Source organism: Scomber scombrus, chromosome 3, assembly GCF_963691925.1.
Source record: "Scomber scombrus chromosome 3, fScoSco1.1, whole genome shotgun sequence".
Classification (NCBI taxonomy): domain Eukaryota; kingdom Metazoa; phylum Chordata; class Actinopteri; order Scombriformes; family Scombridae; genus Scomber; species Scomber scombrus.
This window is the reverse complement of record NC_084972.1, coordinates 21029214-21056111: the sequence shown is the minus strand read 5'-3', so window position 1 is coordinate 21056111 and position 26898 is coordinate 21029214. Positions and strand designations below refer to the sequence as shown.

Genomic DNA, 26898 nt, shown 5'->3' with positions numbered 1-26898 from the left:
ATGAAAGTTATTATGTTGAATTTTTATTTAAACTTTTTAAAAGAGATCTAGTTTATGGTCATTTTGGAGGCGATATTTTGTTGTTTTGAAATATGCATAAGCATTTACAAGTTCACAGTCCGCCGGATCCGACCCAGCAAGCGCGCGACGCGCGGCACTCTCAAACCAGCTTGGGTGGCTAAATTTAAAGTGTGGGCGAAACACTTGATGTGCGGTGCCAGCCCGGTCTCCCTCACCGCAACATCCATGTTCTTCGCCTTGTCGGTGACTACAGGAATCGCTGTAGTCACCGACAAGGCGAAGAACATGTTGCCTTTCCAGCTGCCATTCTGCCACCGCCTCCTTTAGCACTCCAGCAATGTTAGCCCCAGTATGTGATTCCAAAAGAGGTCGCGTTTGAAGCACAAAGCAAGCCAATTCCAACTCGGCACTGATCACATAAGCAGTTATAACTTTACGTGGCTCTAGATGTCCAACCACCGGTTGTGGTACACACACTATCAGCCCCTCGGAGAACCTCAACCACATTGGCTTCGACTTCCCGGTAAAGTTTTGGCACCACCACCACCTGGCTGAAGTGCTGGCGTGACAGGATGCGGTATCTTGGCTCCAACCAGTTGATCAACAGCCGAAAGCCTTCATTTTCCACAACTTAAAAGGGCCCCAAATATTTTGCAATAAAATAACCAATCGCCCTGGTAATTTCTTGCGCCGTTGCGTTGTTATAGGTGAGAGGAAATGAAAAGCTGCTCGTCAGGGTGGTTTGCCCCTTTGGCAATTTTCGCTCAGGCAGTGGTGAACTGTGCTCATTGTTGTGGCAGTTGATATGCTACAACATGTTATTTGTGTTGCTTGTATATGTTAGCAGTCTCTTGCAATATTTACATGCTGTTTTAGTCTTGTCTGTCTGTTTCTCACCGTTTTCATTTGTGTACACTGGGAATCCAAAATGCCGCCACACGGCTGATTTAAACTGCTCGGAGCATCTTCTATCTCAAAGTTGTTGCTTACCGTCGCCATGTCTTCCCTCATTCTGTACCAACTACACCTGAATGCCCCATAGGCTACTTAGTGACGTGACGTCTGACGTCGAACAAGTGAATCAACCAGTGACTCAACCAGTGACTTTTTGAGATAACGTAACCTACTTCTTACACTTTCGCAGTTCATTTTTTATGTCAACCGATGCAAATCATCACGCATTTGTATCGATTTTGAATCAATTCACGATGTATTGTTACATCCCTAGTAAACACACAACTCCTATCTCTATTTCAAACAGCTGGTTACTGGCTTGATCTTCTGTGTGTAATTGAAGTGGAGAATTGCCTTCAAACAACAAGGGAGCTGCAGTGCAGCAAGCATATGAAAAACACAGAGCCTTCCATCGAAAGTAGGACGAACTTAATAGCCACGTGCAAGTGCCCACACAATGACTGTATATGGTAGTATATGGTGTATGGATCCATCTAAGCATGCTATAACATAGTGGCCATGTGAGTTTCTATAGGAAAACAGAAGGAAGGTTGGCACTCATTGCCCATCTCTTGCTCTCTTTTCTATGCAAACACAAACACACACTTGGATTACATCAGACACAACCCCTTAGTACTTGTGCGGTCAAGCATGAGAATAGCACCAGGTTTCCTGAGGCATAAAGGGTTAACGTCATGCTTTTTATGTATAGCCACATATATGCCGATGGCCTGCCCGTAAGATGCTCTGTGTCAGAGACAATCATTGTGGAAGTTCAAGGGTTTTGGTTCCTGACTTCTGTGTTCCTGAGGCAACGACTGCTACACTCAAATAGAGGGCTTCTATGTGTGTTAAGGTAATAGCACTTGGTCTGATTCTGTACGTCAGTACAATGTCCAGGTGTTATGGTGAATGAACGTGCCATCTGTATGGTTACATTAACCTTGGTAAACTCAGAGGCTAACAGCAGCCAACATGTAGGACTGAGAAGCTGTGAAACACTGCTAGCAGCAGTGCTATAACACTGAATGTGTATATTTATCTAAGGTCAAATGTTATCCTATTACTGTAATATTAACCTATTGATGTAATATTTTCTCAGGGGTCGTAAGTGTGACTATTTTAATCAACACATTTAACACATAAAAATCTGCCCATTGCTAAACATTTTTGTTTTTCATTGTCACTCAGTTTATCTGGCCTGTTCGACATTTGATTAACAGTAGGATCCAAATGTCTGACACCATTTTCCCAATCAAGTGAACGGGAAAGATTCACACTTTTGAACCCTACTGTCAGTCTGTGCTGTGCAAGCCACAGAGCTGCTGCTCCCATACTGTTGTTGTGCAGTCACCAGTCTTTATGCTTTTTGGGGCATTTATTCCTTATTTGATAGTGACAGTAGATGTTTAGACTGCCCAATGATGACAGCTTTTATCATCATTTTAAGTGATACTGCAAATATGTAATGTGAGGGGTTTTTCTATGTTTCATATGACTGTATGTTGACCACTTTTAGGTTTTTGGACTGTTGACCAGACTAGATAAGTAGTTTGTAGACATGACCTTGACTATGGGAACCTTGGACAGGTATTAAGTCATTATTAAACAAAACAATAAATCTCTTTATAGAAAAAATAACCAGCACAATACATTGTTTTAAAATTTGAATGTTAAGAAATATAATGATTACTTGCTCTCCTTTCTTGACATACAGTAAGAATGTATGAGTTCCTGCTAGTTAAATGGGTGGATATTACCTGAGAGTGACGCTCTAGGGTGCTCAAGACGAGTCTTAAGCACATTCATGTTCAACAACCTTAACAGACCTCCACCAAACATCTTGTCTATTCCGGTTTTAAAATACTCTTTAAAAGAAGTGACAAGGCATAGAAGTCCTGTCTCATGTGAACCCTTTCCCTCATCTCAATGTCGGTATGTGTCTCCAGTAGACCGTCTCTCTGCCTCCTACAGTTTTATCCATCTGTCTCTCAATCTGTTTTAAGTAGCCCTTCCCTGTATATATCACCATAACTCTGCCACAACACGTTCTCTTTAATGAATAATGTACCTTCTTTTACACAGTATTTATTCAATTATTATCTAAAAAGATCTGCTTCATCTCTCTCATTAGTGAATATTCACATTTCCTTTTTAAGTATTTCTCTGTTACACTCAAAGATGGTAAGATGCAGAGTTTGTGACCACATGATTATACAAAGCACAAATTACCATTTATGCAAATAACATTGATAATACACACAATGGTTACATATGAATAAGTTTAAATATAAGAAGAAAACCCTGCCCGTCTGTGCAACACATTTTTATGATTCAATTAATTGATATGTATCAAACTGTTCCAGCTGCACTTGAGTCTAAAAAGACCCTCTGAAAGCGGTTTGGCATTTTCAAACACTGAAGAGTGAATTGGTGGCAAAGCTTAAAATTGGTTATGTGGTGAAACCAGTTCAGAAAACCAGTTTAGTTTCAGAAAATTGTGAAAATTCTCGATTACTGTTTCATAAAGCCTAATATGTATCCTAAAATGTCTTGTTTTGTCCCAACCAACATATCAAAACCCAAACCCAATGAATTAACTGTAGAGCTGGGCGATATGGGCAGAATCAAATATCACAATATTTTTGACCAAATACTTCAATGTCGATATTTTGACGATATTGTAGGGATGATTATCTGTGTTTTCACAAAATATTTACACAATGAGATTTTTGATAAACAATCATCAGCAATGTGGATATAATGACTAAGTGGATAAAGGAGAACAGTCTATTAAAATCAGAAAATGACACTTTTACTGTAATGCAGCCTTTAAAAGCAGGAAAAGACAACACTTATTCCATATCACCATATTATGATATTCAAAATCTAACACGATATCTATAAAATATCACAATATCAATATAATATCGATTTATTGCCCAGCCTTAGTTTACTGTCATAAAAGACTGATTCATTTTCTATTAATCGACCGATCAATGAATCGACATTGCAGTTCTACACTGCATGGTATAACAGTGACACCTCAAAAACTGAGGAAGTTGAGCCTCGGTGCAATGACCATGCTGGGCTTCACTCCTGTCAGATAACAGTGTTACAGGAGGCCATGTCACCACCAAAGCCTGCATGACAAAAAGTGGAAAAACGTCAACCTGTCCAACAGTTTTGCAGGTTGTGGTGTGACATTTTGATGACACACAGTTTGGCATCAACAGCGTGTATCCACTCGGCCTGGTGTCATGAGCCCAGGCTGATATGGGGGCTGAGAATATATTCTTGGCAAGAATTAGGCCCCTTAGTATCAAATGTTGTTTGAACACAACAGCTTACATAAACATCCTTGCTGGATGGGTTCACCACTCCTTGGCTACTTTCTGCAGGATAATGTGTCCTGAAACATGACAGTGACTTCAGTTTTGAGCCAAATTTCCCCACATTTCCTACATTACACATTTGAGATGAGATGAACATAATCACAAAAATCATTTGAACTGGATGGAAACCACCTTAACGAATCCATACCTCAAAAAAGAGACTGTTCTGGTGGCCAAAGTGCTCCTACTCTGTGCTACAATCAATGTGGCAGGAGTTAAAAAGCAAAATCTCTGATTCAAATCGTCTGCCTCAAAGCTTTGTGTATCACACAGCAGCTTAGCGCTTTTGTTGTGACAAAAATCAATGTCACAACAAGAGCCAGCCATTGAAGTTTTGGGAGCACTTCAGTTCAAAAGTAACTGTTGTGCTACCTGATGAGCTAGTGTTAAGGTATAGACATCCTTGTTAGCTTCTTTGCTACAAAGGGGACCTAAATGACAGCTAGCTGCCTTTAAGGATCAATACCTGCTAGTGACAAACAAGTTTGAATGGGATTCACCAATGGGAAGTGGTATCGCTCTGTGAACATGTGTAGTATTGTTTTATGAAGCATTGCTTCAAATCAGGTCTGCTTATCTACAAATGAGTAGATCTGAGATGACAAAAACTAACATGAATTGGAGCTGAATGATTACTGCACATCCCACATGACCACAATGTCCCTGGTTCAATTCCAGCCAGAGACCTTTGATGCATGTCATATCTCTCTTACCTTTTTCCTGTCTGCCACTGTCCAATTAAGGCAAAAATGCCAAACCTGAACAAATAAGTTGTGAAAGTGGCCATTAGCAGGTTTGTCTCCTAGTGTTTTATTTTCCTTCTTCTCCTTTTCCATCAAGCCCCCCGCTCCCCCTTCTTACTTCTCTGTCTGAGAGTTTTGTGCGAGGTCAGCCAGCCCTTCAGTCTCACTGTGGCACAGACACACACTAGGACTGTCAGATATCCAACAGTGGGATATGATTTCATTTATCTGCGTTCAAGATTTGTTTATACCAATAATGCAACTTTGCTAATATGTGCTTGATCTTATTCCATATAATTTGTGCCCACTCATGTTCTGTCATCTTGTCTTGTGTGATTATAATTAAAACAGCCTTAGATTCCTTTCAGCTCATTTTCCTGAACCATTTACTCAGTCTATTTTGAAGGTACCTAATAAGAGATAGGCTGAAGCCATTTATATTCAGTAGCAGACCCATCCTTCATGTGCTGCGGCCAACTGGAGGACCCTGGGGCAAAACAGGCATTGCCTGGCTGGGTCTGGGTGAGGGATGCACGTACAGAAAAAAGAGCAGGCAATGACACCATCCAAGGCATCTGTTCTCATAACACTTCCAGTAATGTCTTACACACTGGGACACAGAGCGCGCACACACACAAACACACGCACACCATTAATTTGTGAATATCTTACTGAACTAAGGAAAGTGAGTTAGCCTAAGGTGCATCATGTTGGTCTGAAATGAACAATTAGCACATTTTTGGTGCAAGTCAGTGAGTGTGCTAAACAGGCAAGATAATACTGGGCTTTTACTAATGTAGCACAAAAAAATCCCACACAGTACTAAAGCTTCAGACTGAGGTGGTCTAATCAATCTTAAGTACTGCAAATACAGTAATGACTCATGTAACTCAGCAGTCGGCAACACCACAACGTGTCATAAGTCACATACACCCGTCAACCACAACAGTATATTCTTATCCACATCTGCAGCGTGTTTGTCGTAATTCACAGGGGCTGCTGACACCGTGTTGGTTGTTATGAAGGTTTGGACACGTACTACACTCACAAATCACCTCTGACACATGCACATTAGATGGGAAACATTACTTACACAGAGACCCCGAAAAAATGAACATAGCACAATGTATCATGATGATCGCAATGAATCTGTGTACGATCAGAGATCACAGGACAAGTTTGTGTTGTATTGAAACAGGACACAGAGAGGTGCTCCTGAGAACTAGTCTTCCCTCAATGATATAAATGGAGTGGGCAAAATTAGAATAAACATTGCACTGTTGGGTAAAACCGTAAAACCATGTGAATGTTTTCTAGCTGGGAAATGTTTAACTGGCAGCAAACACTCAGGTGAGAGGTGGTGCAGAAAAAGAGAGGAACATTTTTTTTTTTCCAAAATCAGAGCACAGTTCAAATTGAACAATTCAAAGAACCAAAAATAAGATTTTGGTAAAAATGTAACTAATTTCTTTAGACATGAAAGCCAATTTTCTATATATGGGAATTTTGTTAACAGCTTATATGATAACATGAAGAGATGATTAATAATACAACTGAATTGTTGCCAAACCCTACCCACAGTTTTCAAACCAGTCAGGTGACAGTTTTCATCCTCCATCCATTACGTTTCCCACTCCTGTGCTTGAACTAAGAGCATGGTGATTTTAATCACACTTAAGGCTGTAGGTTATGTTTTTTATTGGTCAAACATATTATCCAGCATTGTATGGGAATATTTCTGGGGTCATTTTCTCCATTATAGATACAGATATAGGACACGCAATAGGCTACCTGCCATGGAGCAATAGCGTGGTAATCACAGTAGACAGGATTGGTCACAAAAGACTTGTGAATCTAACATCACTATCCAGTGTAAATGTCTTAAGACAACCTTAACATCACAACACAAGGATATAGAGATCATGAGAGCCAAACTTCTCGTAAAAAAGGGTCTGCTCTGATGGAGCGTTACATCTCATGGGAATGACCAATTGTAAAGCAGGAGAGCCTGTCTTCCTCTATAATCACATTAGGTTGATCCACCACAACTGGAACTAAGCTACAGCTGTCCGTCTTATCTGAGACACTAAGAGCATGACTGTAAATGACAACAGTGCCATAACTGCAGGGAAAGTGGTCAAACTGGAAAAAATACACGGCAAACGTTCTGCAAATGATCTTCATTGAGATCCAAGGAGTCACCGAAATTCCAGTCAAAGTAAAACGCTTAACACAAAATGTGCTTAAAAGTTTGCAACTGCTGTTCACTGTGTGCAAAGAGTCATGTATTCACCTCATAACCACTAAGAAAGCTGAGTTTCCTGTTTGTGACCAGCTAGATTGTTAATGTTTGTACATTTCAAACATCAAAATCAAAATGATGAGTCATTACAGGAGAAAAACTCTCTTAGACTGAGTAGAAATAATGTGGACACAACATGCAAACAGTATATTAACCATAAAACAGCCATTTTCTAGATTGTTAGGTTTTTTTTAACATCCTCATTATTAAGCATGATTTATTGAGTTTTTTTCTCATAAAAACTCAGCTAATGTACTTCATGGGCACTGTGAGGGTGTGGTTTGATCAGATTTGATTGACAGTGGCCTGACAACACAAGCAAATGACCACTAAACATTCATCACATCTTGGTTTAAATACCTCTAAATCCTGATTATTGCACAGTAACACTTTTTGCCCCTTTTTCCAACTGAGCCCTGCCCAGTTTAACCCAGTGAGAAAAGAACAGACAAAATAGCACTGATCGAAATATTACGTTAAATAACCAAAACTACTTTAGCAGAAAACTGTGTTGATGTTTGACTCGTTTGCACACAGGAAGCTGATTGAGGAAATATGTTTCCAAGGTCTTTAATAATGTACGGTAGAATTAAACTGCAACCCAGACAATTAGAAAACTTTCAGCCCAGTGTAGCACTTAATATAAATAATAGAGGCTTTCCCATACATTCATTTATTTGTAATAAAACTTTAGCCTCCACAAATAAATTTTCTATTTTTGTCGCTGCGCACCCTGCTCTCCCTAACTCACTCTCTCTCTCTAACATACTCCCAAACGGACGCAGATGCACCTGCACTGACTCGTTCTCCCCCCGCTGCACACACAAAACGCTCGCTCTGAGTTTTTACCCTGCAGTCACATCACGCCATCTGCACTTTAGAGGTGTGGTTGCAGTATCTTCACTTAAAAACATGAACACTTAAAGATGGACTGTGCATCTACATCGCTTTGTAAAGCGTCGACCATAGACTGTAAAAACAAGGTTCATTTCATGGTGTATTCAGGTGCACCCTGTAAACTCTGGAATCTATACTCAAGTGGCAACAAAGGTTGTTTAAAATGAACAAGTTTCCTTTTTTTTCTTTACTGCAGCATTCTTAAATTATTTGACATTAAAATCATAACAGCAACATCTCATTCAATTCAATATGGAGGAGGAAAATGCACCTGCTGAACTAATATATGCTAAATTCACAGAGTTCCTGTGTGTGCAGCTGAGTATGCCTATGTGCCTGTGTGAGTGTGATGCCTGTTGGGATTTCCAAAACAGGGCTAATGAAGTTAGACAAGCTGCTAAATCTCAACTGCAGAATGATAACTGAGCTCAGATCAGGAAACACCCCCACTGAGGCAGCCAGCAGACCAAGCTGTAAAAATCGCAGCGAGTCACGACCTATGTTAGTGATAGGGCTCAGTGAAATGTCAAAATGATGCCAGTGGCCGGTGTCAGCCCTTCAACTAACCACTGCAGATCTTGAGCATTAAGCAGCAGCTGATGCGTTTCAGTTACGCTTGTCAGTCGTTCAGTTGATGGACCTTAAACCAACAGAGCCGTCTACGCTGGCTGCAACACAGCTTGCGCTTCAGCTGGGCCTTATGTTTGTACATTAAGTGCATATTTAATGTGTGAGCTCTGTCAAAGGCTTCTGAGCACAAAGCAGAAGTATGGCTTAAAAGATCCAGATATTGACAGATAACATCACACATCATGCTTGACATGTACGGCCAGTATACAGAAACTGTTACAACTTTTACTGATATACCACCCAGAAACTTGAATGTTATAAAGAATGCTTTGTGTGTCATGCCCTTTCTATTAATGTTATAAACTATACCGAGCAAACGGGAAGCGATTTATCTGAGTGCTATCCTATTATAAGCTTTTGTTAATACAGTTACAGCCCACAAAATGTCTCTATGGTCCACTTTAAAATCAGCAGGACCAACAGAATTGGGTATTATTATTATTATTAGGGATGACACTTAAAAGCATGGTCATTCCTGTTGTCATAGGATGTCAAATAGTTGTGTTCTTTAAAGGCATTTTCTTTGAAATATTGTTAGTAGTATTGTTTGTTGGTGCTTTTCTGTAAAATACAAGATAGCATACATGATAATGAGGGACCTTTTTACTAATCTAGCACTGTCACATTAACACCTGTCTCATCATAAGCTTATTTGTTGAAAATACAAGTTATAGGTAAGTACAAACAACAGCAAGCTAAATGTGTTAAGGTATACAAGGACACACTCAGAGGGAGACATTAGAGAAAAAGACATACTGTTCTGAAATATAGATGTAGCAGCCCAGCGAGAGGACACACCAGCACACGAATCTGCCTTTTTTCTGCTTGTTATAGAGCATTCAACAGCTTACTGCACCAAACTGAACCCCTGCAGCCTGCTGCCTCTCCACTGCTTTTTCCTTGGACCAGAGCCCATGGGCGGCCACGCACACATACTGTATACAACAGTGCTATGCACACACACATATAGTAACACACACAGGCATGCAGAGATACTGGCCCACATGGTCACCGACATGTAAACACATTTAAATAACATGGGTAACACATTCGGCCCGGCACAAATGACTGTCGCAAACCTCTCAGCATCACACATCACAACAGTTAAAGCCTCGCTTCAGGGTGCTGCTGGCTGTGGAAACTGCAACAGATGGATCTGCAGCAGCAGTGGGGCAGGTAAGGTGAATGCGTATATGGAAGTATGGGTGTTTTTGTGCAAGCCTGCACCCATCCTGGCTATTTTAGCGGTTAGGGCAAGAATTTAGAGAGACAGGGCATGCATAAAACATGAAAGACATCCAGACAGAGGAGAGTAATGGAGCAGAGAAGAAAGAGAGCGAGAGAAAGCAGAACACAGCATAATAAGGTATGCAAAGACAGTTTTCAATGCAGCAGCAGCTACAGAGACAGAGGTATCTCAAGAGGTAGATATGCTACCTCGTTAGCATAGTGTAACAATGTTAAATGCTGCCGCATACAGATTGCATTTCCTCTCCCGAACACCCCGACTCTCACTGACAGAACAAAGTGAGAGAAGAGGCAGGAAGAGAGAGGTGTGAGAGAGGGAAAGAGAGAGGGGGGGAGAGAGGGATGCCAAAGACTCTCAGACCTAGCAATGATGCTCTTGAAACACCCACCTCAGTCTGCAGCTGATTCCTGACGCAGTGAGCAGAACCGGGGAGTAAATGGAAAATACAGTGCCTATGATGGAGGAGCAGCAGCCAAAAATCCAAAAAGACTGAGCAGGAAAAATGGAGAGAGGAGGAGAGGGAGGAGGAATGATACAACTCTAGTGAATGTATGATCCTGTGTGATTATGTGCCAGAGTTAGACGAGGATGTACGTCTGACATGAGAAACGACAGAAATACGGAAAGACGAGAAAAAGAAAGTGACACAAGACAGACAGAACAAGGACAGGGAACGACAAGAAAGAAAGAACGAGACAGAGAGAAGAGACAGAATAAATGTGTGAGCTTGAGAGTCACTGAGGAGAGGAGATGCATTAAAACGAAATGCCCCTCCCTCTTCTCTTTACACACACACACACACACACACACACAAACATGCACGCGCGTGCACACACCCACCTCTCTTTGCACTGTCAGCATTCGAGAAAGCATGCATCCAGTGAATCAGAGTGTGCTGTAAATCGTGAAACAGAAGAAGGGTGGGCCAGGGGAAAACAAGCAAGAAGCATATGTGTTCATTTTAAATTCAGTGACAGCAGATTTCCCTCGCACCACGCACCACGACATGTGTGGTTTCCATTGAAATCGGCTCAAAGTTGATTGGCTGCATAGCGAGTGAACACGACTCAGTGAGCCAGCCAACTATAGCCAGGGGTGGAAGACGTGATGTTACCAAGCACTATGCAAGCCCTGGAGGAAAAACACCCCTAAATCTGATGCCTCTGATGGTGAGGAATCTAGCCTGCAACTAGGGCTAAACCTTGTTCAAGGCTCCAGTAAATGATACTGCACGCTGAAGTGTCTTTGAGCAAGCCATAAAACCCCTATGATCACTGGCACTCTCACCTTGATGCTTGGAGGGGGGGTAATTTCCTTATAGGGGGAATAGAAGCTATTACAACTGTACATCAAAGTTAATTCTCCGTTGTATACTTAAGGTGCCCAAACCGCTCATTAAATACAGTTTGAATCTTAAAGATCTACAGGATTTAAAATAGCAATCACGTTGCCCTCTGACCAATGACTTAATCTGTCCGTGAAACTGACCCCACCTTGCTGATTGAATTTGAAAGTAATCTTAGCAAAAATCAATGTGCTATTAAAAACCACTGCTCCTTAAAAAAGCAGGGATAGAAATGTCACTTAATGTTATTGATGTTTAAACAACAGACCAACTAACTACTCATGAGATAAGAGATAAAGAGTGAGAGCAAGTCAAAGGCAGAGTGAACGGAGAAGGAAGAGGAAGTAAAATAAATGTAATTTTTTTTTGGTATTTGTGTCAGTTATTGGTATTTGTGTCAGTTATTGGTATTTGTGTCAGTTATTACTACTAACATAAACCCGACCGATATATTGGTCAACCGTCATTAAAGTATCAGCAAATATTGGCCTATCACAGATATGGGTCAATGACGTATAAGGATTTATTTAAAAATAATAAATATGGGAATATCTATTGCAGTAATTCAAACATTAAGAAAGATTGAGTACACATAAATACATATTAAAATAGTAAATTAGGTGCTTTATGTGTTTTTCCATCTCGATGAATTAGAACTGACCTTAAAAAAGTCATGTGGTGCGACCGTGATCTATCTTAAAATAAATGAATTTAAGTGTTTTGAAACAAATTATTTGCATGTCCTTTAAGTTTTTGTAAATAATAATCTCATATTTATGTTCTATTATGTCACAGTTGCCTTCTAAAATGTATGTAAGACTTATTTTTCCTGTAAATTGCTTAAAAATGATTGAAAAAATTTAAAAATACAATTCAGTTAAGCATACTGTATCAGTGATTAATATTAAAAGTGATATTTTACTCTGAATTAAATAAAGTTATTGGTTTTATTGGTCGCACCACATGATGTTTTGTCCCTTTAAATAACAGAAAAATTACTAATAACTTGTGGTTTTTGAAAAGTTAAAGTGATTTCATATAAAGGAAAGGTACTACATATATATGGTATTTTTTTTAAATCAATTTAAACCTTTTTCTAACTGAAAAAAATGCAGTTAGACTGAATATGTCATAGGCACGTCATTGACCCATATATCAATATCGGTGACTATGCTGTCCAATATGTGCCTTTTTTTAAAGATATAATAGCAGCATTTTTATATATTTTATTACTTTTTCAAAATTTAAGTTTAATATACGTAATAAGTATTTTTTTGTTCTATGTGTTTTTTATTTATAGTTATTTATAATTATTAAATTCCTAGTGAACTTTACCGTTTCAGTGCACTGATTTCACTTTAAACAATAAAGTTTATTCTTAAACTATAAATATTACATATCTTTGTCACAAGTGTTTGATAACCACATTTGAGGGATCACTGCAAATAATCAGTGCTTATCAATATTGGCATATTTTAAACTCCCAATATCTGTACTGCATTGGCCCAGCATTGGTCAGCCTACTACTAACCTTCCTGTTTGTAGGTGGTTGATGATGAGTGCAAGGAAATCAAATTGTTTTTTCGGTACATGTTGCTCTGGGCATCAGGTAACTGAACAGGTGGCTGAGCAGGTAGTTGGTCTCCGCGATGACGCCTAGTGAGTGGGACAGAGCCCAAGTCCCATCATGCATTTCTAACTAGACAAAGCCAAGAAAATACTCATCTAGTATCAGTGTATCAAAGAGTTAGTGTTTGAATTCACATTTAAACTATATGTAGCAGTTTATATTTTTCATAACGCACAGCCAGTTTCAAATTGTATCATTAGACAGTTTGCCAAGGATACAGTGAAGTTATTTACTACAAATCACGTTTGACATAGTTTGCAGAACTGAAATAAAACAAACAATAAATCTCAATTGCTTTCTCTTTGTTTTCTTTGTCTTTGATTTCGAAGCATTTTTGACTTCCAGGAAGCGATACTCTTGGATGTGCTCTACCTCCTAAGTTAATGTTTGTTGTCAGTGTGGTGTTCAGATCAGTTTCCTTTATATTTGTGTTAATGGATTTGCCTCACCCTGCATGTGTACATGTTTGTGTGTGTGGTGCCCGGAGCCTGAGGGGACAGCTATTGCTTCACTGTTGCGCACCACTGTCTCTCTGGCCTTTCCCTCGGAGCTCAAGCCCAGTCACGGCATCTCCAACTTATTCTTCCAGCCAAGCTTGCTCCTCTCCAATATGACACCGAGCATAGCAGGGTGTTTGCCAGACAGTCTGATGGAGCCACAGCAGGAAAGTGTAACCAACACCCAAATAATAATGTACACCTTCCAAGAACTCTCTGAGAGTTGGAAGGCAAACCTCATGGAGTCAATTCAATGCTCCCAAACAATAATAAACCTAAAGCATTTAATGTTGCCTTTTATGAAATGGATAAAATAAATCACTGATTCTGCACCATCTGCAACTGAGGGACAACAAAGGAAACTGTTACCATGAACTGCTACAGTAGCCAATGTTTAATCCACAGACTTCCATAAATATATTCCCAAACATGGCCCTCAAAACTGTTACAGCTGTACAGTAACTCCATGTGTATAAAGACAGCTGCACAAAGGAAAGGTGATCATGCCAGGAGCTGTAGTGACTACCAGCTGGGGTAGTTTAAGAAACTATTGATCCATTTATGTTAACCCATAATTTACTGCTGCCATAGAGAAGTAAGGGTTGGGGCTGCAGAAACTGTCTACAAAGAGACCTCCATCCTTTTTTCTCAACTATTTATAAATTCTCGAGTATTTTGTGTTCTGTGCTGTGTGCACCACTTTTTTTTCATTACTGCACCTCTGCATTGTCAGTTATGTATTATTTCGACTATGTATTGTATTGTCATGTTTTGCTTGACTGCAGCTCTGTGTAGCACTTTTGCCCAAGACAAATTTCCCTCGGGACATTAAAGTTTATCTTAATTTATCTTATCTATGCCTGCTCAAGGTCATGAGGTAGATGGCGAGATAATCAACACAAATTAAAGTGGTCCAATACACTCAGTGGGTCATTATCTGGGCTGATTCAGTTATTTTTAAAGGATGAGTATCAGCAGCGTAAACCCTGATTCATTTCTGTTACTGTTAATTGTAACCCACAGTGCTCCAGGTACACCTACTGTATTAAAAGAAGCCAGTAGTTCAATTTATGATCTTCACACTGACAGCAAGTATCACAGAGTCTCAGCTAGTGATGCAAACTGAACCTTTTCTCAGGTGCTCAGACAGACCACCTTTATTTCTAATCCTTTCTTTTGTTTGATGAGTATAATTGGTCATATTTGATATGTTTTTGAGTTAGAAACAGGAAGCATTGAGTTTATATTAACAGCAAGCTGCTGTCTATTTAAAAAAAACACAAACAACTGCACTACCCAGTTTATACAAACTAAACACATTTTGTATCCATTTCCAATTAAAAGCCTTTCTAACATGTGAGAGGACAGACACCCTTCATATCTTAAGCGTTTTGTTATGAAACTTTGGAGGAACGTGTTATGGAAAACTCATTCACTTGCAAGGTTACAATATTTAGGTATCCAAAATCTATGACGGTATGTAGTTTCCTATCACAACATCAATATAATATCAATAAACTACAGAGCCCTATTTGCTACATAATACAAAACTACACTAAGTAATAACATGAAGATAAATGCTTGGAGGCAGACTATATTTAGAAATATGATTATGCAATATTAAGACTTTCAAACATATATAAAACTAATTCATGGGCCAACTAAAATACTGTATAATTACTATAATCAGTGCAGCTTGCCCATCAATAGTTGATGATTGGCATAACATGATGCTGACAACTAAAAAACAAAACAAAGCTCTATCAATTCCCCTACATATTGATTTATTGATTAACATTTAGTGCATTGGTCCTACAATGAACATCCCTGTAAGATGCTGACCCTCACACTTTTCCTTCAAGTAAGGAGCTTTTTGTAAATATCAAAAGATATAAATATACTCGTTTTATTTATCCTGGTTTTTTTTTACAAAGACATTTGATATTATCTTTATTTAAACTGCCTAGTAATTGTTTTAGTAATTGTAACAGCATAATTGAATACTTCAAAACACACACTTACATACAATTAATAAATGAATCATCATCATATTAAATCAGTGTGATGGAATGGGCGTCATTAAGATTGAGAGCCGACTAATATTTTGTATGTTACTTGTGCAACTTTTGGTGGAAATGATCTCTGTCTAAGCTTCAGTTTGATTAGAGATTTTCTTGGGGTCATGAGGTTTAAAGAAAAGAAAAGTGTAATATGTCCAATATATGGGTCTAAATAAAGATGGCACACTATTTTACCGCTACAAATTTTACCTCTTCAAACAAAAACACCACAAATAATCCCAAAATTACAAACCTGGTCTGCAAAATTGTCGTCACTCTATTTACTAGACTTAACACAACACTTGCTAACAGTTATTCTTGCAGCCCCATGTTGATCTGACTCTGGGGTCCTTTGGGTATTGCTCAAGGGATGGCCATTAGGCTTTTAGTACTCCAGTCACTGTCGATCCTCACTGGAATTACCACACAGTGAACAGAGAAAGTGACGGCTAATAAGTAAACAAAATTACAGCCTCTGAGGAATTGGCCTGCAACTTCTTGTTCAGCCCAGAAAGCCTCACAATCCTTGCTGAGATGCTGATGAGACTGTAAAAGGTGCAGTATTGATTACTCACACTGACAACAACACAGTACAGTAGAGTGATGAAGCCATGCAACTGATAGTGGCTTTTCATCTCCATACACAATCACATAAAACATGCAAGCGAAGGGGCCTGGGTTAGAAATAGGATCCAGATATGCTGCAAAATCCATCAAATCATTAAATGTTAAACCAGCACTATACAGTCTACTGCAGAAATAAGACATATATACAGCTGACAGTAGCAAAGTGACTGAACAATTTGTAGGATGGTGTAGATAGAAAATACATACGTTCATCCCCAGGGGATCTTTTTTTCTTCTTAAAAATACAGTATATAAATGATGTGATTATAGCAGTTATTCAAGGACTGCAGGAGCGTCAGTGGCAGCAAACAGTGGATGTTGCACAACTAGCAGGTCATCATGGGACTGTGTGGCATTGGCTACTGTATTTGCTCACCTCGACTAACGTGGAGCAGACAAACAAATACATTATTTCATACAACAGACAAGCTGAATATGGGAATACTCTACCTGTTTTGATTTATGATCCTGTTTTGTAGGTCAGTCCTGCTTACTTCTGCAAATTCTACCTAACCTAACGACAAACAATGAAATGCGGAGAGCAGCCAGTGTTTAACGTGTATCAATCAAATCTGGAAGTTGCCAAATTAAATTGAATGAAGCCAATATACATGAAGATTTAGATTTACAGATGGTGCTTGTCTTCACATAGCCCTGAAGCCCCACTTTGTTTATGGAAATACTAATTACGAGAACAGTGCTGCTGACAACCTAATAACAGAGTGATAATTGTAACTCTGAACAGCCGAGTTCAGCATTTCTCATTAACCTTTGCATTTGAAAATGCTCTTGATAAAAGTCTGAATTCATTTTTCATATTCTTTTCTACTAGTAAACTCAAACTAATTAAGATTGTACTTTGCATTAGTAGATGCCTTCAGAGCATTTTTTCCCAAAACATAATTCTGGAAAACAAAGTCCCAAAGGGAAGAGTTGCACACTCCTACTGATCACTTTAATTTAAAGCATACATAGATCAAATAATCAATAACTTTAGAAGCAATACCAAAATAGTTCAATATCGTTCACAAAGTTATATATCTTTGATATCCTGGGAACAGTTTAGTATAAGTGTGTGTGTTGTGATTTTGTTTCATTATGCTTAAGAGTACATTTAAATATGCTGAGAGTTCACAGCTTTTCTACGGCTATTCAGCACTAGGTGAGATGCCAAAGTTCGAAAAAAATCCATCCATTTGTTGCTGATGACACAAAAAGACATTGATGTTTGATGAAATCTCAATTGCTTGCAAATTGTCTATTACCTTTTGAATTCCATGTGCTGGAGCAACTCAGGCAAGCAAATTCAGCCTTCGTTGTCTGCAGGCCAGTGAAAGTAGAGGATCTAATCAGGAGATGCAAAGTGCAGCACTCTAATTGCATCATTAGCTAAACCAATGACTCAGTCACAGTGACTTCAGCCTCCCCCTCCCCCACCCCTCCCTCTTCTGCCCCATCCAGAAATAGGGAGTCAGGCCTCAAGCTCTTTACTGTACAGCTGCTCAAGCAGAATAATTCTAACATGTTATGTGCAACAGCGCAAAATGTTAACGTTCCAGAAATAAACTTCTGAAAAACATAGCATTAATGAGACTGTGCTATACAAACGGTCATCAACACACCATTTAAAGCGCTCGTGTTTATTGTTTTCCAGAGGGTGGTAATTAGTTCTTTACTTTCAAACTCTGAGGTAAAAAAACATATTAGTTCAGACACACAATGTAAGTGATGTTGCCTCAACATGACAGGCACAACCCCCTCTAAAATGGTGAAGACGGTCACAGGGCAAACAACTAGCCTGAACCTTTTCGCAGTGTATCCAAAACTAACAGTCATGTACAGGTGCAATGCACACTCATTATTTTGATTACACAGATTTTGATTTGATGTGATCTTAACAGGAAACAATGCTCTCTTGATGGGCTACAGTGGTGGCTGAGCCTTCCAGTCCTTCTTTTTTTAAGCTTTATTTGTTGGCCAAACAATGATGAATGAAAAAAACACTTGAGTTGGCCTCCTCTTCAGATGACCCCTGACTGCTGAGTTTCTCTTTGCTTTGCTGAGAATGACTAAGAGATGGTTTCCCAGCAATTGAAAACGCAGCTTACCAGAGGAAAACTTGCGTTGTGTGTTTCCTGTCCGTTCAAAGTGAAATAAGTGTAAATAACACATCTGGTTCTTCCTGTTTTAAGTGCTCTAACGACAACCAGAGCATCATTTTAACGGGCATTGTGTCGATGATGATATCTCTAGGGTGAAGCCAGCAAAATACAGTAATGCAAAATGCTTCTATGCTCTGGTACTTTTTTTAAAAAATCATTAAAACACGACTACCAATGTCTTATAAAGAGTAGTCATTATAATAGTGACAGCTTCACCGTGGTGAGATGATGACATTTTGATTATTTCAATCACAAGGCAAGTACCAAATCTCTCTCTGGGTTTATTATTTGTGTTAGTTGAAAGTGTTTGTCATGGCTTTTTTTCTCGTTGTCACGGTGATGTCTCGGGCTGATGGAGGGATCAACCTGGCCTCTGCCGCACTGTGTTAGCTACAGTGAGTGTGTTGCAGCACAGCTTGACTGCGGCTGCTGCTGAAGATGATGGGGAGCTGCTGGAGCTGACGTCTCCATGTCGGGTCACATCTGCAGACCGTGGTCATCTCAAGATTAAGATACGATGTTCCCAATAACCTCAAAGTGCACTCAGCATCTCTGCCTTGTGAACGTGTGGTGAATGTTACCCCACATTACGCTGTCTGCCCGTCCGATTCCAGACGCTGATGTCAATCCATTTTGCCATGAATGCAGCCAACTTGAAGCTCACTCACCACTCGGCTCACTCAGCAAGCTAATCACGGCTAACGAAACGAGTCCTGGTAACAAACACCCACTCTTCTAATGATATAACACTTGTCCGTGTTGGCGAAGTGTTATTTCAGCCTACGGTAACGTTACAGTGTCATGTCAGTTTCGATGCGTTAGTCGCGGTTTGCCGTGATTAACGTTGCGTTAACTGTTTTGCCGACATTAAAAAAGCAGACATGACAATATCTGAATGTCACTGTGCCAATTTCGAAGGGACAGTAGCGTTGATAACATTTACAATCATTGGAGAATAACCCAAAAATGCTCCTACCTTTGGCGAAAACCTTCTTTCTTTCTGACTGTGTGAAGACCCTCTCTGAATTTTGTTGCTCTGACACAACTACCACGCGCTGCACCAGAGCCATGCCCTGCTGGCTGTGGGCGAGCTGCCATTGGCCAGTTAAAATACAACTGCAGCCAGGCCGGGGCTTCTCATTGGCCAGGCCACCTGTCAATCTATTTGGATTCTGCTTCCCGCGTTCTAAGTAGTGCCCACAATACATTACATTATGCGGCCTATATTTAGGTGTCAACAGCCACTGCAGGCATGTGAAACTCAAGTCACAGTGACCTCCAGTATTATTATACCATAGATTAAGACAAACAGAGTTTCTTCACATTGTTTTAATAACAAGCGAAACAATAATGAACAAGCAATTTGTGGGGGGGGGGGGGGGGGAACTACAATGAAAGAATTTATTACAACTCATTTGGAAAGTCTGTGCAGTGATTATCTATGTTGTTGTTGGGTGTGAAAGGAAAAACATGGGTGCCTTTCCTTTCCAATGCAGGAAGATAATAACCTGTCAAAACAGAAAAGGCCTTATGTCCTCTGGGGAGGATGCTTTGTCACTAGTGGCTTTGACACCTTGTGCCAGCTACATTGAATTAGTTGTCTCAGTAGTGCTAGACTAATACAGTGGGCAGTGCTGCTTGCAGGATGTAAGGGAACATGGCTACAGTCAGTCTTTCATTACAAGAGGAGCCTTGACTTGAGCTGCAACCTCAGCTCCCATAAGTTCCTCAACAATCGTCAGGGCAAACTCGAAACTGGTTCCTGGCCCACGGCTGGTGATGTAATGTCCATCCTTCTGTACTCGAGCCTCTGAATATTTATAGTGGTCTAAAAAAAGACAAAGAGCAATACCATAAGGATAATCACATCATGAGAGCTTCAAGCTACAGGCTGAAATTCACACACACACACACGCATTAGAAACCACACTGTACAATAGACTCTTACACATAGATTATCTATCACCATCGCAACTGACCCAGTTCTAGTATGTTCTGTCAAATTCCTGCATCTGCTTTCACCTCTGAGTGGTGTGCTCTCTTACACTGCATACTGGCATAATTCTCTATAGGGAAGCAAGAGCTATGACAGCGCCATCTGCTGCCCTTCAGAAATAATTACAATTATTTAAGTTCTTGTGGCCACTAGCTGTACATTTCAACAACTTTCCACTGTTTTGCTGGCATGTATTCTTTTCTCTTTTTTTTTTACCTCCAGCCATCATCTTCTCCTTCATAGCAGGGTGTGTGGTGACTGTGCTGCCGTAGCCGATGCCATGTGCCAAAAGAGCAGTGGGACCTGCAGAAGGGCAAAGCTGTTTAGGGCTCATTTAACAGCCTCCTGTTGGAAAGCGACACTTTTGTGTCAGTCCAGGTTTTCATCTTCATGCAGTTTAAAAAAGGTTAGAGTGAAGGGTGAAATTAGGTAAAATACTGTGTCCTCAAATATATTCCATCAAGCTAAACACAAAATGTGACATTCTAAAGAAAAACCCAAACCCAAAGAAAAATCAACATACAGAAAATGTTAGTACTATATCATAAATGAATGACCTAGGCACAAAATATTTGATGATAATACTATGACCTAAAGGTGTCCTGAACTCTAACATATAGTATCTTGTTTCAGCCTCTCTGCAAAGACTCTGCACCACATTGAAATGAGAGGGGGAAAAGGAGGCTAAGACATTGACTGCTGCTGCATTAACTTTGGCAATGTCCTAGCACTGCAGTGAGCTCATCCAAAAACTGTTAATAAATAGAAAGTTATTGATTATGCTCCTTGGCTGTCTTCCCATGAAGTCTAAAGATTACACTTTCCCCTGGCAGAACAGCAGACTGCCAGTTAAAACCAAGCTACTCTTGTTACAGCTATTCCCCACCCAGAGGACACCAGACTAGGAGAGTGAGAAAGAGGAAAAGAAAGACAGAAAGACAGATACCTTCTGAGAACCAGAGTCAGACAACAAGGCAATCACTGGAGAGAAGGGTTGTGATGAACATCTTTCTATCATCTGATAAATCATATGAACCATTCACTGGTGTTTTGTGGATATGTGCTACTGTGATCATTGATGTTTTTTATGACCTTGCATGCATGTAACACATAGTAGTACAGAAAGAGGGAGCAATGTCAAGGAAATAATTTTCATATTAGGGCAGAATAATAAGTCTTGCATCTGGCCCTCTTGCTGGCAGGTTAATTAAACTGTGTATTCCTGTGAGTGTTTCAGTCATTTTCTAGGACACCCCTCAATCCACTTTGCTGCACTGGTCCCCTGTCCCTATTCAAAATGTCCTTCCAGTGTCCTTTCTCTGCATATGGGGGCTGTCAAATAAAATGTTCAGGGACAGTTATTAATCAAATCCTCTTCATTTTATTTCAAATGTCAAAAAAGGGGTCACAAATCACCATAAATTAATGAAGCATGTCACTGTCTAACAGTGTGATATTTTGCATGTTACTAACTCTTTTCAGGACAAACCCAGCTCTAATATACCAGAAAATCCACTGCAAGGTGCACCTGAAAATGGGACATATTTTTCTAGTTCTTTAATTCTAGTTGTGAACAAATCCAAATCCCATTTACCGGCACAACATTATCTTTGTGTGTTTAAAATAGGAATCATACCTTTAGTGTTGTTTCTTGTTAAAAATGTTTAAAGGGCACATGGTGGCATTGTACATGGCGTTTTACTTTTATCAGTGGATTGTCATACTGACTTACGTTGATGTAGAAAATTAGTGGGAGTACATTTAATGCTCAATTACTCACAAAAATGCCATTGTTCACACCAATCACCAGAATAAACTGCACAATGTAGATTGAGTAATTTACCTCTATTTGATTAACAGCAACAGTATGATCATTAAAATTTGAGGTCATATTTAATCCTTAACCCATAAAAAAGGCATCATTATTAGATGTTAATGCTGTGTAATTATGTCTTTAGGCTGTTTTTGCAAACTGTACCTGCACAGATGGCTGCAATTAGGCCTTTCCTGCCATCTTGATCTTTCAGCACATCCTTCACAGCAGGAGACTGCAAGAGAGCATGGAAACCAGTTGCACAGTGAGTCACTTGTAGACCAAGTTATTGCTCTGTAAATGCTGAATCATTCAAATCAAACTCTAGATGTTTTAATTGCATTCATTTAAATGCAAAAACAGGCCATCACTGTTTCATTACAGCAACTGATTTATTAAAGAAAAACTGTAAAAAATAATGTTTAAACTAAACATATTTGACAGACACCCTGCTAGATGATTTTGACTGAAATATTAAATGTTATTAAATTAAATAAGTTTTACATTTTGAATATACGAGAAGAGTGGGCAGACACTCTTCTGTTACCACTGTAGTACAAATTAACAATATTGCCTTTCTTATGGAGTCAGTAATTTTTCCACTTCAGTGTTGAACAAAAAAAATCTCATGCATTTGTAGATCTAATTCTCGAGCCCCACCTGCAATTGCATTTTTTTCCTCATGATACTGTGACATGATAATATGAAAAAAGAAAACTTTGGATGATGATGATGACACATTCTTAGATTGCTAGATAGTGTCATTTACTTTCTATATTTTCTTCTTTGTTTTATGTAAAGCACATTGAGTTGCCATTGTGTATGAAATGTGCTATATAAATAAAGCTGCCTTGCCTGGCCTTGCCTTCTTGGGGTCACAGAAGAGCTAGAGCATATCCCAGCATATACATGCAATAAGCACTTAATTTAAAGTAGAATAAAATGGCACCAAATCACATTCCATCTAAATATAATGCAAAATATGAATGCTGGCCACTCAGCCCATAGAAAATTGAGCATTCACCATGATATACTATAGTTATTTACAGTAATGCTTTAAATGACTCATCTAAATACAAAATATCTGGCGCATCAAATCAAATAATTATCACTGACTGTCTGCATATGATTTTCAGAATTAGTCATTTAGGTTCTTTTAAGCACCTTATGTTTAATATTGACACATCATTGAGTGTTTGCAGGAACACTCACAGAAACTGGCCTGTCCAGTGGTTCTCAAGCACTGCAGGAAAGGTGCAATTGACTGTGTTTTTATGCAAATAAGGCTATGATTTAGATTAGCAAGATTTATCCAGACAGTAAAATAACGTCTTATGTACAAGATGGAATGGTTTTTGAAAAATAAAGTTAAAAAAAACAGGAGATTCTCATCAGGAAAACATGTCAGAAAAGTTTTAAAATATGACAGAGCCCATCCTGCCCATGGGATCACTATGTACAGAACAGCCTTCTGTCTTTTTGTGTAAACACTAACGTTGGGGCAAAATGTAACTTGTGTTTTTCATTTGTACATTAGCAATTATGTTAAGGATGAAAATAATTTAAACCAATGCATGTTTTTGATCATGTCATTTCATTAAAATAACATTCAGATTGTCTTGATTGTAATTTCTGCAGTATTATTAACTGTTTGTAAAAAAAAAAAAAAAATAAATAAAAATATTGGTTTACAGGGATGTGCAGGTTTTGAGAACCACTGGGCTGATCTATGAAATAAGAACCATAGTATATCAAAACAACTGTAAAAAAGCAAGAAACTGGGCCATTTTAATGCACATGGGTCTTTATTTCTCACCTCTGCCAGATTCTGGGCTCCTGGCATTCCTCCTGGCAGAAGAACAACATCATACGGGCCCTGAGAGACAGAGACCGTGATAGATTGACGTGGAAATAAGACGTGATTTGAAATGTGGTTTGATTGATGGAGCTTATCAAACTGAAAATATGAACCATACATAACATTGAATATAGCTTTGAAACCTTGCTTTAAAAGCCTGTCTTTGGGTTACCGTTAGTAGATGCTGAGCCCAACCTGTTTGCTGGCTTCCTCCAGGCTGGCATCAGGACAGAGCACGACGTTTCTGCTACACTGGACTGGCTCTTTGCCCGTCAGTCCTGCAAGCGTCACTGCAATCTACAGGTTTGTGTAGTTATTAGAAAAGGTTGAGTATTAGCATAATGACATAACATGGCATCCTGTCTGAAATCAAGACTCAAATGTCGGTGAGGTGACGCTGGACTTTGACATTTAACTTGCCCCCTGCACTGCACTCACTTTATAAGGCTAAGAAGAGTGTGTCAGGGTGGGCATGCAACCCAAATAACTTACTCCTGTCGGTGGTATAGCAAAAAATTAACAAAGAAAAATCACCAAATCATCTAGCTCGGTAAAGTTAGTAGGTTTAGTGCTGTCAATGTTAGCATTAGCATGTTACAAATAACTGTACATAACGAGTGCATTTACATCATTATCACAGTGACAGTAAGCTGTTGTGACGAAACAAATTGTTGAAATCATGGAAATGCTGCTGACTGAATGAATGGTTATAATGCTGCATATTAATTGTTTTTGCTTGCTAGCTGCTAACAAACAAACAGCAATAGGAGATACAAACCCCAGCTCTCCGCATCACGTCCACAGGAATAACAGTTTCCATCTCCTCTGCACCTTTAGACACGATTACCAATGCCCTCTTTCCTGCCATGATCTAGTTTGTAGTTACACCACTAACAGGCGCAAACACGCTAACTTCTGACAGCAACTTCCAGCACAAAGTCACTGGCATGCGCCGCAATGAGGGCTTGACAGACTTATTTTTCCTCTCCCTAAGACCCGCCCTACTCTGCCTCTGATTGGCTAATACTCGTTGCGTTCGTTAGTTCTATTGGTCTATGGTCAGCGGTGGAGAGTCAGAGCCAATCAGAGGTAGAGAAGGGGCGGGTCTTCTACAATGCTGGTGGGAATAAAACAACGCATTTTGAGGTTTTGACATGAGTAAATAAGGTTGCCACTTGTGTTACTGTATCCCCCTTTCAAAGACGTTGCATATAGTCTTCTACCCCTTTAATAAACAAGGTTGGGAAGGTTAAGGTTTTGGAAATGTAATATTACAGATTACTAGTTATCCCATTTAAAATGTAATACATAATGTAACTATTTAAATTACTTTATCAAAGTAATGTAACTTATTACATTTGATTATTGTTTGATTACTTTTTAAATTTTTTAACAGAACTGTTAGGGTAAGTGTACCCATTAAGTCCAACAAAATCTAAGTACAGGTGTTTTTCATGGATACTGACATGATTTATAATGAAGATAATTTTCTTATAAAGCAAGATTTATCTCACATCTGAAAATATATTCATTAGTTCATGTAGATTTTGGAAAATAAAATATATAATAATATATAATATTTTATGAAAAAAGTCAAAAGTCTGGCATGGACTTAATTGGTACTGTGACACCATTTAAGCCCATGTGTGCTCCAAATAAGCCATGATTTATTTACAAAATATAAAAAATATATTGTTTTAAAAGAATTAAAAACAGCAATATATGTATTCAGTAACATCTTAAATATTAAAAAATGAGGAAAAAACCCTCCTTCTGAGCAAAATATTAAAGGTCTGATTTCAGATGTAACCCCCTTTGTAATCATCAACATTTTCATAAGTAACTGTAATGGATTACAGTTACATTTATTTTGTAATTAAATAACATAACGGTGTTATATGTAACTAGTTACTACCCAACACTGATAATAAGTACATGTTAATGCAGTTTACTCCTGAACTGAAGAGGAATGGACAACAAAATAAATACAAATGACATACATCTGCATTTAATCCAGTGTATGCTTCTGCACTCTGTAGGGAAACAATAAAGCTAGACATTACAGCTCAGATGGCTCAGTTGCAGTCATAGACTGTATATAATGGTTATTGTTACTAATTTGTTTTGGTTTTAAATGTGCTGTGTTGCTCACTTAGTAAGATTGTTATGTAGGTTATATTTTGCAAATACATGTATTTTGATCAAAACTGTACTTTATGAATTTTAAATGATAATGTATGGCCATCATTCTAGTCAGTCGGCCCCTACAGTCCCAGATACTGCATTTACAACTCCAGGCTATTCAATGGAGGGTAGACATGTTGAGAGAATGACACAGAAGCTGATTTCTCAAACACTGCAAACCCAGCTCATTGATAAGAATTTGAGTGACATTGTCCCTTTATTACTGTCACATTAGTGTCACAGAGTAATTTTCGTTTAAGATCACCATAAGCATTTAAATGTTACATTACAACAGTGTCAACACAAGCAGACATTTTAAAAAGAATCAGTGTAATAGTTAAAGACTAGTAGCTATTTTGGTCTGAAATAAGACTTAGGCCTACTCTTGGTTCTATTAAACACACCCTCATAAAGTAATAGAATGATATTTACTATGTGGTATACTCTAGAAATGCAAGTGATAGCTGAGGTGCAAGCACGCATGAATACATGGTGCATATTATGGCCCATAACAGCATGCAGTACATCCTTTTTT

The 26898-nt window shown here is 38.9% G+C and overlaps 2 protein-coding genes across 3 annotated transcripts in view; both read right to left on the bottom strand.

The window, feature by feature from the left end:
- Positions 1 to 19534, bottom strand: part of kcnab2a (potassium voltage-gated channel subfamily A regulatory beta subunit 2a) — an 89399-nt gene extending 69865 nt beyond the window's left edge. For both annotated transcript variants that reach the window (XM_062443819.1, XM_062443836.1), the window contains exon 1: positions 19489 to 19534. The gene's annotated coding sequence lies outside the window, so the exon portion shown is untranslated. The remainder of the gene's footprint in view (positions 1 to 19488) is intronic.
- A 331-nt stretch (positions 19535 to 19865) lies between these two features.
- On the bottom strand, positions 19866 to 25136 carry park7 (parkinson protein 7). The gene is made up of 6 exons (XM_062416407.1): positions 24958 to 25136; positions 24375 to 24476; positions 24138 to 24197; positions 22487 to 22556; positions 20725 to 20811; positions 19866 to 20340 (listed from the first exon to the last, which is right to left on the bottom strand). Exons 1-6 carry the CDS (start codon positions 25045 to 25047, stop codon positions 20180 to 20182), a joined length of 570 nt encoding a protein of 189 aa, XP_062272391.1. The 5' UTR covers positions 25048 to 25136; the 3' UTR covers positions 19866 to 20179.
- Positions 25137 to 26898: the final 1762 nt, after the last annotated feature.

Coding starts and splice junctions, on each gene's coding strand:
- park7 (XM_062416407.1), bottom strand. CDS start 25,047: ATGGCAGGAAAGAGGGCATTGGTAATCGTGTCTAAAGGTGCAGAGGAG. Junction 24,477..24,957: donor ACGTGATGCGGAGAGCTGGG/GTTTGTATCTCC, acceptor ACAAACCTGTAG/ATTGCAGTGACGCTTGCAGG. Junction 20,341..20,724: donor GGAGAAGATGATGGCTGGAG/GTAAAAAAAAAA, acceptor GTCTTTTTTTAG/ACCACTATAAATATTCAGAG.